Source organism: Oncorhynchus nerka, unplaced genomic scaffold (assembly GCF_034236695.1).
Source record: "Oncorhynchus nerka isolate Pitt River unplaced genomic scaffold, Oner_Uvic_2.0 unplaced_scaffold_1675, whole genome shotgun sequence".
NCBI classification, from domain to species: Eukaryota; Metazoa; Chordata; class Actinopteri; order Salmoniformes; family Salmonidae; genus Oncorhynchus; species Oncorhynchus nerka.
Window position 1 is genome coordinate 44,837 of NW_027039644.1, and position 14,257 is coordinate 59,093.

At 41.6% G+C, this 14,257-nt stretch overlaps 1 protein-coding gene across 1 annotated transcript in view; it reads right to left on the reverse strand.

The window, feature by feature from the left end:
- Nucleotides 1-14,257, reverse strand: part of LOC115127644 (microtubule cross-linking factor 1-like) — a 52,158-nt gene that overhangs the window by 35,467 nt on the left and 2,434 nt on the right. The window contains exons 3-5 of the mRNA XM_065015122.1: nt 13,262-13,495; nt 10,044-10,211; nt 1,309-1,476 (exon numbers count right to left, since the gene is read on the reverse strand). Of these exons, the coding sequence (XP_064871194.1) occupies nt 1,309-1,476; nt 10,044-10,211; nt 13,262-13,495 (570 nt within the window). The remainder of the gene's footprint in view (nt 1-1,308; nt 1,477-10,043; nt 10,212-13,261; nt 13,496-14,257) is intronic.

The following is a 14,257-nucleotide window of genomic DNA, read 5'->3' on the forward strand; positions in this document are numbered from 1 at the left end:
CACCATAGCAACACCCACCAGTAGCACGCGCTCCAGCAGGTATATTTCACTGGTCACGATAACAACACCCACCCGTAGCACCCGCTCCAGCAGGTATATTTCACTGGTCACGATAACAACACCCACCCATAGCACGCGCTCCAGCAGGTATATTTCACTGGTCACCATAACAACACCCATCCGTAACAGGCGCTCCAGCAGGTATATTCCACTGGTCACCATAGCAACACCCATCCGCTCCAGCAGGTATATTTCACTGGTCACCATAGCAACACCCATCCGTAACAGGCGCTCCAGCAGGTATATTTCACTGGTTCCCAAAGCCAACAATTCCTTTGGCCGCCTTTCCTTCCAGTTCTCTGCTGCCAATGACTGGAACGAATTACAAAAATCACTGAAGCTGGAGACTTATATCTCCCTCTCTAACTTTAAGCATCAGCTGTCAGAGCAGCTCACCGATCACTGTACCTGTACATAGCCCGTCTGTAAATAGCCCATCCAACTAACTCATCCCCAGATTGTAATTTATCTTCTTGCTCTTTTGCACCCCAGTATCTCTACTTGCACATCATCATCTGCACATCTATCACTCCAGTGTTAATGCCAAATTGTAATTATTTAGCCTCTGTGGCCTATTTATTCGCCTCTGTGGCCTACTCTTCTACATTTTCACACACTGTACATATATTTTTTCTATACAGCTCGTTGAGTGCGGTCTTAGTGCCAGCATCAGTCTGTGGTAGTAAATAGATGGCTACGAATAACATAGATGAAAACTCCCTTGGTAGATGGTGTGGTCTACAGCTTATCATGAGGTACTCTACCTCAGGCGAGCAATACCTTGAGACTTCTTTGATATTAGACATTCCACACCAGCTGACATTGACAAATAGACACACCCACCCCTCGTCTTACTGGACTAGAACCTAAAATGGTTATTTTGTCTGTGCCCATAGGAGAACCTTTTGAATAACCCTTTTTGGTTCCAGGTAGAACCCTTTTTTGGTTCCAGGTAGAACCCTTTTTGGTTCCAGGTAGAACCCTTTTTTGGTTCCAGGTAGAACTATATGAAATCGAAAAGAGTTCGACCTGGAACCAAAAAGGGTTTTACCTGGAACCAAAAAGGGTTATCCTATGGGGTCAGCCAAATAAACCTTATGGAACCCTTTTTCTAAGGGTGGGTGGGTGGGTCTGTCTGTCTGTCTGTCTGTCTGTCTGTCTGTCTGTCTGTCTGTCTGTCTGTCTGTCTGTCTGTCTGTCTGTCTGTCTGCCTCTGTGTGTGTGTGTGTGCGTGTGCGCGTGTGTTACCTGAGCGACGTGACACTTCATCTCTGCCCATTTGACCTCCCAGGAAGCTTTGTCATTAGCATAGATCTGCTGCAGCTGGCACCTCCTGTTCTCCTCCTCCCTCAACTCTAACCTGAACTCCTCTAACAGGGAGCGCACTGCCTGGAGCACCCTACGGTTCTCACCCACCTGGAGAGGAGGAGCGGGGGAGGAAGAACCAAACGGGAACAAGCCATAATGTTCACGTTGATCTACACACATCACACCAGAAAAGATCATACTATATTCTGGCTTGATGGATAATATGTACGTTAGTACAAGGGTTCTGTTGAGGTCTGTTCTATAACATGTTCTAGTTTCTGTTGTGGTCTGTTCTATAACATGTTCTGTTGAGGTCTGTTCTATAACATGTTCTAGTTTCTGTTGTGGTCTGTTCTATAACATGTTCTGTTGAGGTCTGTTCTATAACATGTTCTAGTTTCTGTTGTGGTCTGTTCTATAACATGTTCTGTTGTGGTCTGTTCTATAACATGTTCTAGTTTCTGTTGTGGTCTGTTCTATAACATGTTCTGTTGAGGTCTGTTCTATAACATGTTCTAGTCTCTGTTGTGGTCTGTTCTATAACATGTTCTGTTGTGGTCTGTTCTATAACATGTTCTGTTGAGGTCTGTTCTATACCACGTTCTGTTGAGGTCTGTTCTATAACATGTTCTAGTCTCTGTTATGTTCTGTTGAGGTCTGTTCTAGTCTCTGTTGTGTTCTGTTCTATAACATGTTCTGTTGAGGTCTGTTCTATAACATGTTCTGTTGAGGTCTGTTCTATAACATGTTCTAGTTTCTGTTGTGGTCTGTTCTATAACATGTTCTGTTGAGGTCTGTTCTATAACATGTTCTAGTTTCTGTTGTGGTCTGTTCTATAACATGTTCTGTTGTGGTCTGTTCTATAACATGTTCTAGTTTCTGTTGTGGTCTGTTCTATAACATGTTCTGTTGAGGTCTGTTCTATAACATGTTCTAGTCTCTGTTGTGGTCTGTTCTATAACATGTTCTGTTGTGGTCTGTTGTATAACATGTTCTGTTGTGGTCTGTTCTATAACATGTTCTGTTGTGGTCTGTTCTATAACATGTTCTGTTGAGGTCTGTTCTATACCACGTTCTGTTGAGGTCTGTTCTATAACATGTTCTAGTCTCTGTTGTGTTCTGTTGAGGTCTGTTCTAGTCTCTGTTGTGTTCTGTTCTATAACATGTTCTGTTGAGGTCTGTTCTATAACACGTTCTAGTCTCTGTTGTGTTCTGTTGAGGTCTGTTCTATAACATGTTCTGTTGAGGTCTGTTCTATAACATGTTCTAGTCTCTGTTGTGTTCTGTTGAGGTCTATTCTATAACATGTTCTAGTCTCTGTTGTGGTCTGTTCTATAACATTTTCTAGTCTCTGTTGTGTTCTGTTGAGGTCTGTTCTATAACATGTTCTAGTCTCTGTTGTGTTCTGTTCTATAACATTTTCTAGTCTCTGTTGTGTTCTGTTCTATAACATGTTCTGTTGAGGTCTGTTCTATAACATGTTCTGTTGAGGTCTGTTCTAGAACATGTTCTAGTCTCTGTTGTGTTATGTTGAGGTCTGTTCTATAACATGTTCTGTTGAGGTCTGTTCTATAACATGTTCTGTTGAGGTCTGATCTATAACATGTTCTGTTGAGGTCTGTTCTAGAACATGTTCTGTTGAGGTCTGTTGAGGTCTGTTCTATAACATGTTCTGTTGTGGTCTGTTCTATAACACGTTCTGTTGAGGTCTGTTCTATAACATGTTCTGTTGTGGTCTGTTCTATAACATGTTCTGTTGAGGTCTATTCTATAACATGTTCTATTCTCTGTTGTGTTCTGTTGAGGTCTGTTCTATAATATGTTCTAGTCTCTGTTGTGTTCTGTTGTGGTCTGTTCTATAACATTTTCTAGTCTCTGTTGTGTTCTGTTGAGGTCTGTTCTATAACATGTTCTAGTCTCTGTTGTGTTCTGTTGTGGTCTGTTCTATAACATTTTCTAGTCTCTGTTGTGTTCTGTTCTATAACATGTTCTGTTGAGGTCTGTTCTATAACATGTTCTGTTGAGGTCTGTTCTAGAACATGTTCTAGTCTCTGTTGTGTTCCGTTGAGGTCTGTTCTATAACATGTTCTGTTGAGGTCTGTTCTATAACATGTTCTGTTGAGGTCTGTTCTAGAACATGTTCTGTTGAGGTCTGTTGAGGTCTGTTCTATAACATGTTCTGTTGTGGTCTGTTCTATAACACGTTCTGTTGAGGTCTGTTCTATAACATGTTCTGTTGTGGTCTGTTCTATAACATGTTCTGTTGAGGTCTATTCTATAACATGTTCTATTCTCTGTTGTGTTCTGTTGAGGTCTGTTCTATAATATGTTCTAGTCTCTGTTGTGTTCTGTTCTATAACATGTTCTGTTGAGGTCTGTTCTATACCACGTTCTGTTGAGGTCTGTTCTATAACATGTTCTAGTCTCTGTTGTGTTCTGTTGAGGTCTGTTCTATAACATGTTCTAGTCTCTTGTGTTCTGTTGAGGTCTGTTCTATAACATGTTCTAGTCTCTGTTGTGTTCTGTTGTGGTCTGTTCTTTAACATTTTCTAGTCTCTGTTGTTTTCTGTTGAGGTCTGTTCTATAACATGTTCTAGTCTCTGTTGTGTTCTGTTGTGGTCTGTTCTATAACATTTTCTAGTCTCTGTTGTGTTCTGTTGTGGTCTGTTCTATAACATGTTCTGTTGAGGTCTGTTCTATAACATGTCCTAGTCTCTGTTGTGGTCTGTTCTATAACATGTTCTGTTGAGGTCTGTTCTATAACATGTTCTAGTCTCTGTTGTGGTCTGTTGTGGTCTGTTCTATAACATGTTCTGTTGAGGTCTGTTCTAGAACATGTTCTAGTCTCTGTTGTGTTCTGTTGAGGTCTGTTCTATAACATGTTCTGTTGAGGTCTGTTGTACAACATGTTCTAGTCTCTGTTGTGTTCTGTTCTATAACATGTTCTGTTGTGGTCTGTTGAGGTCTGTTGTATAACATGTTCTGTTGTGGTCTGTTCTATAACATGTTCTGTTGTGGTCTGTTGTGGTCTGTTGTATAACATGTTCTGTTGTGTTCTGTTCTATAACATGTTCTGTTGAGGTCTGTTCTATAACATGTTCTGTTGAGGTCTGTTGTATAACATGTTCTGTTGTGGTCTGTTCTATAACATGTTCTGTTGTGGTCTGTTGTATAACATGTTCTGTTGTGTTCTGTTCTATAACATGTTCTGTTGTGGCCTGTTGTATAACATGTTCTGTTGTGGTATGTTGTATAACATGTTCTGTTGAGGTCTGTTCTATAACATGTTCTGTTGTGGTCTGTTCTATAACATGTTCTGTTGTGGTCTGTTCTATAACATGTTCTGTTGAGGTCTGGTCTATAACATGTTCTGTTGTGGTCTGTTATATAACATGTTCTGTTGAGGTCTGTTGTATAACATGTTCTGTTGTGGTCTGTTCTATAACATGTTCCGTTGTATAACATGTTCTGTTGTGGTCTGTTGTGGTCTGTTGTATAACATGTTCTGTTGAGGTCTGTTCTAGAACATGTTCTAGTCTCTGTTGTGGTCTGTTGTGGTCTGTTCTATAACATGTTCTGTTGAGGTCTGTTATAGAACATGTTCTAGTCTCTGTTGTGTTCTGTTGAGGTCTGTTCTATAACATGTTCTGTTGAGGTCTGTTGAGGTCTGTTGTATAACATGTTCTGTTGAGGTCTGTTCTATAACATGTTCTGTTGTGGTCTGTTGTATAACATGTTCTGTTGTGTTCTGTTCTATAACATGTTCTGTTGTGGTCTGTTGAGGTCTGTTCTATAACATGTTCTGTTGTGGTCTGTTGTATAACATGTTCTGTTGTGGTCTGTTGTATAACATGTTCTGTTGTGGTATGTTGTATAACATGTTCTGTTGAGGTCTGTTCTATAACATGTTCTGTTGTGGTCTGTTGTGGTCTGTTGTATAACATGTTCTGTTGTGTTCTGTTGTATAATATGTTCTGTTGTATAACATGTTCTGTTGAGGTCTGTTGTATAACATGTTCTGTTGTGGTCTGTTGTGGTCTGTTGTATAACATGTTCTGTTGTGGTCTGTTGTGGTCTGTTCTATAACATGTTCTGTTGAGGTCTGTTCTATAACATGTTCTGTTGTGGTCTGTTCTATAACATGTTCTGTTGAGGTCTGTTGTGGTCTGTTCTATAACATGTTCTGTTGAGGTCTGTTGTATAACATGTTCTGTTGTGGTCTGTTGTATAACATGTTCTGTTGAGGTCTGTTGTATAACATGTTCTGTTGTGGTCTGTTCTATAACATGTTCTGTTGAGGTCTGTTGTGGTCTGTTGTATAACATGTTCTGTTGTGGTCTGTTGTGGTCTGTTGTATAACATGTTCTGTTGTGGTCTGTTGTGGTCTGTTCTATAACATGTTCTGTTGTGGTCTGTTGTGGTCTGTTCTATAACATGTTCTGTTGTGGTCTGTTCTATAACATGTTCTGTTGTGGTCTGTTATATAACATGTTCTGTTGTGGTATGTTCTATAACATGTTCTGTTGAGGTCTGTTCTATAACATGTTCTGTTGAGGTCTGTTGTATAACATGTTCTGTTGTGGTCTGTTGTGGTCTGTTCTATAACATGTTCTGTTGTGGTCTGTTGTGGTCTGTTCTATAACATGTTCTGTTGTGGTCTGTTCTATAACATGTTCTGTTGTGGTCTGTTGTATAACATGTTCTGTTGTGGTATGTTGTATAACATGTTCTGTTGTGGTCTGTTGTATAACATGTTCTGTTGTGGTCTGTTGTGGTCTGTTCTATAACATGTTCTGTTGTTGTCTGTTCTATAACATGTTCCGTTGTGGTCTGTTGTATAACATGTTCTGTTGTGGTCTGTTCTATAACATGTTCTGTTGTGGTCTGTTCTATAACATGTTCTGTTGTGGTCTGTTCTTTAACATTTTCTAGTCTCTGTTGTGTTCTGTTGAGGTCTGTTCTATAACATGTTCTAGTCTCTGTTGTGTTCTGTTGTGGTCTGTTCTATAACATTTTCTAGTCTCTGTTGTGTTCTGTTGTGGTCTGTTCTATAACATGTTCTGTTGAGGTCTGTTCTATAACATGTTCTGTTGAGGTCTGTTCTATAACATGTTCTGTTGAGGTCTGTTGTATAACATGTTCTGTTGTGGTCTGTTGTATAACATGTTCTGTTGAGGTCTGTTCTATAACATGTTCTGTTGAGGTCTGTTCTATAACATGTTCTGTTGTGGTCTGTTGTATAACATGTTCTGTTGAGGTCTGTTGTATAACATGTTCTGTTGTGGTCTGTTGTGGTCTGTTCTATAACATGTTCTGTTGAGGTCTGTTCTAGAACATGTTCTAGTCTCTGTTGTGTTCTGTTGAGGTCTGTTCTATAACATGTTCTGTTGTGGTCTGTTGTACAACATGTTCTAGTCTCTGTTGTGTTCTGTTCTATAACATGTTCTGTTGTGGTCTGTTGAGGTCTGTTGTATAACATGTTCTGTTGTGGTCTGTTCTATAACATGTTCTGTTGTGGTCTGTTGTATAACATGTTCTGTTGTGTTCTGTTCTATAAAATGTTCTGTTGTGGCCTGTTGTATAACATGTTCTGTTGTGGTATGTTGTATAACATGTTCTGTTGAGGTCTGTTCTATAACATGTTCTGTTGTGGTCTGTTCTATAACATGTTCTGTTGTGGTCTGTTCTATAACATGTTCTGTTGTGGTCTGTTCTATAACATGTTCTGTTGTGGTCTGTTGTGGTCTGTTGTATAACATGTTCTGTTGTGGTCTGTTGTGGTCTGTTGTATAACATGTTCTGTTGTGGTCTGTTGAGGTCTGTTCTATAACATGTTCTGTTGAGGTCTGTTGTGGTCTGTTCTATAACATGTTCTGTTGAGGTCTGTTCTATAACATGTTCTGTTGAGGTCTGTTCTATAACATGTTCTGTTGAGGTCTGTTCTATAACATGTTCTGTTGTGGTCTGTTGTGGTCTGTTGTATAACATGTTCTGTTGTGGTCTGTTCTATAACATGTTCTGTTGTGGTCTGTTGTGGTCTGTTCTATAACATGTTCTGTTGAGGTCTGTTGTGGTCTGTTCTATAACATGTTCTGTTGAGGTCTGTTCTAGTCTCTGTTGTGTTCTGTTGAGGTCTGTTCTATAACATGTTCTGTTGAGGTCTGTTGTACAACATGTTCTAGTCTCTGTTGTGTTCTGTTCTATAACATGTTCTGTTGAGGTCTGTTCTATAACATGTTCTGTTGAGGTCTGTTGTATAACATGTTCTGTTGTGGTCTGTTCTATAACATGTTCTGTTGAGGTCTGTTCTATAACATGTTCTGTTGAGGTCTGTTCTATAACATGGTCTGTTGTGGTCTGTTGTATAACATGTTCTGTTGAGGTCTGTTCTATAACATGTTCTGTTGTGGTCTGTTGTATAACATGTTCCGTTGTGGTCTGTTGTGGCCTGTTGTGGTCTGTTGTGGTCCGTTGAGGTCTGTTCTATAACATGTTCTGTTGTGGTCTGTTATATAACATGTTCTGTTGAGGTCTGTTGTATAACATGTTCTGTTGTGGTCTGTTGTGGTCTGTTGTATAACATGTTCTAGTCTCTGTTGTGGTCTGTTCTATAACATGTTCCGTTGAGGTCTGTTGTATAACATGTTCTGTTGTGGTCTGTTGTATAACATGTTCTGTTGTGGTCTGTTCTATAACATGTTCTGTTGTGGTCTGTTGTATAACATGTTCTGTTGTGGTCTGTTCTATAACATGTTCTGTTGTGGTCTGTTGTATAACATGTTCTGTTGTGGTCTGTTGTATAACATGTTCTGTTGTGGTCTGTTCTATAACATGTTCTGTTGTGGTCTGTTGTATAACATGTTCTGTTGTGGTCTGTTCTATAACATGTTCTGTTGTGGTCTGTTGTATAACATGTTCTGTTGTGGTCTGTTCTATAACATGTTCTGTTGAGGTCTGTTGTATAACATGTTCTGTTGTATAACATGTTCTGTTGTGGTCTGTTGTGGTCTGTTCTATAACATGTTCTGTTGTGGTCTGTTCTATAACATGTTCTGTTGTGGTCTGTTCTATAACATGTTCCGTTGTGGTCTGTTCTATAACATGTTCTGTTGAGGTCTGTTCTATAACATGTTCTGTTGTGGTCTGTTGTATAACATGTTCTGTTGTGGCCTGTTGAGGTCTGTTCTATAACATGTTCTGTTGAGGTCTGTTCTATAACATGTTCTGTTGTGGTATGTTGTATAACATGTTCTGTTGTGGTCTGTTGTATAACATGTTCTGTTGTGGTCTGTTCTATAACATGTTCTGTTGTGGTCTGTTGTATAACATGTTCCGTTGTGGTCTGTTGTATAACATGTTCCGTTGTGGTCTGTTCTATAACATGTTCTGTTGTGGTCTGTTCTATAACATGTTCTGTTGAGGTCTGTTGTATAACATGTTCTGTTGAGGTCTGTTGTACAACATGTTCTAGTCTCTGTTGAGGTCTGTTGTATAACATGTTCTGTTGTGGTCTGTTGTGGTCTGTTGTATAACATGTTCTGTTGTGGTCTGTTGTGGTCTGTTGTATAACAGGTTCTGTTGTGGTCTGTTGTGGTCTGTTCTATAACATGTTCTGTTGAGGTCTGTTCTATAACATGTTCTGTTGAGGTCTGTTCTATAACATGTTCTGTTGTGGTCTGTTGTATAACATGTTCTGTTGTGGTCTGTTGTATAACATGTTCTGTTGTGGCCTGTTGAGGTCTGTTCTATAACATGTTCTGTTGAGGTCTGTTGTATAACATGTTCTGTTGAGGTCTGTTCTATAACATGTTCTGTTGAGGTCCGTTGAGGTCTGTTCTATAACATGTTCTGTTGAGGTCTGTTCTATAACATGTTCTGTTGTGGTCTGTTGATGTCTGTTGTATAACATGTTCTGTTGAGGTCCGTTGAGGTCTGTTCTATAACATGTTCTGTTGAGGTCTGTTGTATAACATGTTCTGTTGTGGTCTGTTCTATAACATGTTCTGTTGAGGTCTGTTCTATAACATGTTCTGTTGTGGTCTGTTGTATAACATGTTCTGTTGAGGTCTGTTGTATAACATGTTCTGTTGATGTCTGTTGTATAACATGTTCTGTTGAGGTCCGTTGAGGTCTGTTCTATAACATGTTCTGTTGTGGTCTGTTCTATAACATGTTCTGTTGAGGTCTGTTCTATAACATGTTCTGTTGTGGTCTGTTGTATAACATGTTCTGTTGAGGTCTGTTGTATAACATGTTCTGTTGTGGTCTGTTCTATAACATGTTCTGTTGAGGTCTGTTCTATAACATGTTCTGTTGTGGTCTGTTGTATAACATGTTCTGTTGAGGTCTGTTCTATAACATGTTCTGTTGAGGTCTGTTGTATAACATGTTCTGTTGTGGTCTGTTCTATAACGTGTTCTGTTGAGGTCTGTTGTATAACATGTTCTGTTGAGGTCTGTTGTATAACATGTTCTGTTGAGGTCTGTTGTATAACATGTTCTGTTGAGGTCTGTTGTATAACATGTTCTGTTGAGGTCTGTTCTATAACATGTTCGAGGGATCATTGAACTCCACTGAACTTGAACAGACTTTGCACTCATCCAAAGTGCCTTTTAATCCAGAGTTTAATCCAGGGTTTGGAGTGTATCAACAGCTAGAAATCCATTGTACCCTACCTGTGTCTGGTGCTGCAGGCGTTCAGTGGAGGGGAGTTGGGTTGTGGGGCCAGGCTCGGGGCTGTCTCTCTGGGGTAGCTGGGTACACGACCTTTCCCTGTCCTCTCTCTCCGTCTCTCCCTCTCCATGCTCCAAGATCAGCTCTGGAATACCCTCCAACTTCTCATACTGCGACAAACAAGACATGGAATAACAAGGTTATTTATTATAGCCAACAATAACAAGGTTATTATAGTTGACAATACCAAGGTTATTATAGCCGACAATAACAAGGTTATTATAGCCGACAATAACAAGGTTATTATAGCCGACAATAACAAGGTTATTATAGCCGACAATAACGAGGTTATTAAAGCCGACAATAACGAGGTTATTATAGCCGACAATAACAAGGTTATTATAGCCGACAGTAACAAGGTTATTATAGTTGACAATAACAAGGTTATTATAGCCGGCAATAACGAGGTTATTATAGCCGACAATAACAAGGTTATTATAGTTGACAATAACAAGGTTATTATAGCCGACAATAACAAGGTTATTATAGCCGACAATAACAAGGTTATTATAGTTGACAATAACACGGTTATTATAGCCGACAATAACAAGGTTATTATAGCCGACAATAACAAGGTTATTATAGTTAACAATAACAAGGTTATTATAGCCGACAATAACAAGGTTATTATAGCCGACAATAACACGGTTATTATAGCCGACAATAACAAGGTTATTATAGCCAACATCAAAGCAAGGAAAGGAGCAGTACACCAATAAACTAACTAACAACCAACAAACTGAAAGTCAGTCAATCAATCACTCAGTTGACCAATCAAACAAGCCAATCAAACAAGCCAATCCTTGAGCTAGATGTCAACCCTCCTCCTGGAAAACTATTGGGAATGCAGGCTTTTTCTCCAGCCTTGCTGTTATTCATGGATTGGTCTAACCAAATGTACTCCGCTCAAGCCTACTTCCCTAAGTGACTGGCTTTTGGTTTGATTGGAAGGTTTAGAGCCTGTGTGGAGTGCCTCTGGAGAAATTGTTCCCAACCACTGTCAGAAATGTTTTCATGGCTACGGCACCTCCTCCCAGCTGCCCACAGCACTGAGGCGGAAATACTGTGATCACCGATAAATCCACGATAATTGAGAATTCCACATTTTTCTACAGCTGACCATGCTTTCCACCTGGCTACGCCTACCCTGGCCAACAGCACTGCACCCGCCACCTCAACTTGCCCAAACCTCCCCCATTTCTCTTTCACCCAAATCCAGACAGCTGATGTTCTGAAAGATCTGCAAAATCTGGACCCCTACAAATCAGCCGGGCTAGACAATCTGGACCCTTTCTTTCTAAAATGATCAGTCAAAACATGCAACACATATTACTAGCCTATTCAACCTCTCTTTCGTATCGTCTGAGATCCCCAAAGACTGGAAAGCTGCCGCGGTCATCCCCCTCTTCAAAGGGGTGACACTAGACGCAAACTGCTACAGACCTATATCTATCCTACCCTGCCTTTGTAAGGTCATTGTGACATATTTGTAGGCATATCATTGGAAGATTGACCATAAGAGACTACATTTACCAGGTGTCCGCCCGGTGTCCTCCGTCGAAATTATTGCGTAATCTCCAGGTCCATGCGCGTTCCATTTCTTCAGGGAGAAACCAAACTGCCACGAATGATTTATCATCGATAGATATGTGAAAAACACCTTGAGGATTGATTCTAAACAACGTTTGCCATGTTTCTGTCGATATTATGGAGTTAATTTGGAAAAAAGTTCGCGTTGTAATGACTTAATTTTCGGTTTTTTTCTTACCCAAACATGATGAACAAAACGGAGCGATTTGTCCTACACAAATAATCTTTTTGGAAAAACTGAACATTTGCTATCTAACTGAGAGTCTCCTCATTGAAAACATCTGAAGTTCTTCAAAGGTAAATGATTTTATTTGAATGCTTTTCTTGTTTTTGTGAAAATGTTGCATGCTGAATGCTAGGCTTAATGCTATGCTAGGCTATCAATGCTCTTACACAAATGCTTGTTTAGCTATGGTTCAAAAGCATATTTTGAAAATCTGAAATGACAGTGTTGTTAACAAAAGGCTAAGCTTGAGAGCAAATATATTTATTTCATTTCATTTGCGATTTTCATGAATAGTTAACGTTGCGTTATGGTAATGAGCTTGAGGCTATAAATAGGATCCTGGATACAGGATTGCTCGTCGCAACAGGTTAACAAACAGATTACCGACCATTTCGAATCACAGCGTACCTTCTACGTTATGTACTCTGGTTTCCAAGCTGGTCATGGGTGCATCTCAGCTCAAGGTCATAAACGATATCCTAACCTCCATCGATAAGAGACAATGACCTGGCCAAGGCTTTCGACTCTGTCAATCACCACATTCTTATCGGCAGAATATACAGCCTTGGTTTCTCAAATGACTGCCTCGCCAGGTTCACCAACTACTTCTCAAACAGAGTTCAGTGTGTCAAATCAGAGGGCCTGTTGTCCAGACCTCTGGCAGTCTCTATGGGGGTGCCACAGGGTTCAATGCTCGGGTCGACTCTTTTCTCTGTATACATCAATGATGTCGCTCTTGCTGCTGGTGATTCTCTGATCCACCTCTACGCAGATGACACAATTCTGTATACTTCTGGCCCTTCTTTGGACACTGTGTTAACTAACCTCCAGACGAGCTTCAATGCCATACAACACTCCTTCCGTGGCCTCCAACTGCTCTTAAATGCAAGTAAAACTAAATGTATGCTATTCAACCAATCTCTACCAGCACCTGCCCGACCGTCCAGCATCACTACTCTGGACGGCTCTGACTTATATATGTGGACATCTACAAATACCTAGGTGTCTGGTTAGACTGTAAACTCTCCTTCCGGACTCACATTAAACATCTCCAATCCAAAATTAAATCTAGAATCGGCTTCCTGTTTCGCAACAAAGCATCCTGCACTCATGCTGCCAAACACACCCTCATAAAACTGACTATCCTATCGATCCTTGACTGCGGCGATCCCTGTCTCTGTCCTCTTCCCCAGCCTCCAGACTAAACTACCTGGGGTTCAGCCTCTACCTCTAGCCAGTCATCTCACCTCTGAGTGTGGTCTCCTCCCCTGTCTCTGTCCTCTTCCCCAGCCTCCAGACTAAACTATCTGGGGTTCAGCCTCTACCTCTAGCCAGTCATCTCACCTCTGCGTGTGCGGTCTCCTCCCCTGCCTCTGTCCTCTTCCCCAGCCTCCAGTGCATAAGGATCCAGCGTAGCTTCATATAGAAGATGATGGTGTTGTGTCTGAACAACCGGACCTCCTGCTGCAGTAGGGTTCTTTCCTGGACCCAGGGAGCCTCGTGGGCCTGCAGGCCAGTAAGATCCAGACCCCCCCTGGGCCTCACACCCTGCACCTCCAGCCGCCTCCGTTCCTCAACCTGGTGGGGGGAGAGGTAGGGATGGGGAAGGTGGGAGGGATGGAGGGAGGAGGAGGTAGGGAGTGATAGGTGGGGAGATATAGAGGGGAACAGGGAGGAGGAGGGGGGATGGGGGAGATAGAGAGAGGAACAGGGAGGAGGAGGGGGGATGGGGGAGATGGAGAGAGGAACAGGGAGGAGGTGGGGTGATGGGGGAGATAGAGAGGGGAACAAGGAGGAGGAGGGGTGATAGGGGGAGATAGAGAGAGGAACAGGGAGGAGGAGGAGGGGTGATAGGGGGAGATAGAGAGAGGAACAGGGAGGAGGGGGGGTGATAGAGGGGAGATAGAGAGAGGAACAGGGAGGAGGAGGGGTGATGAGGGGAGATAGAGAGGGGAACAGGGAGGAGGAGAGGTGATAGGGGGAGATAGAGAGAGGAACAGGGAGGAGGAGGAGGGGTGATAGGGGAGGATAGAGAGGGGAACAGGAAGGAGGGGGAGGGGTGATCGGGGAGATAGAGAGAGGAACAGGGAGGAGGAGGGGTGATAGGGGGGAGATAGAGAGAGGAACAGGGAGGAGGAGGGGTGATAGGGGGGAGATAGAGAGAGGAACAGGGAGGAAGAGGAGGAGGAGGGGTGATAGAGAGAGGAACAGAGAAGTGGAGGAGGAGGGGTGATAGAGAAAGGAACAGGGAGGAGGAGGAAGAGGAGGGGTGATAGAGAGAGGAACAGGGAGGAAGAGGAGGAGGAGGGGTGATAGAGAGAGGAACAGGGAGGAGGAGGA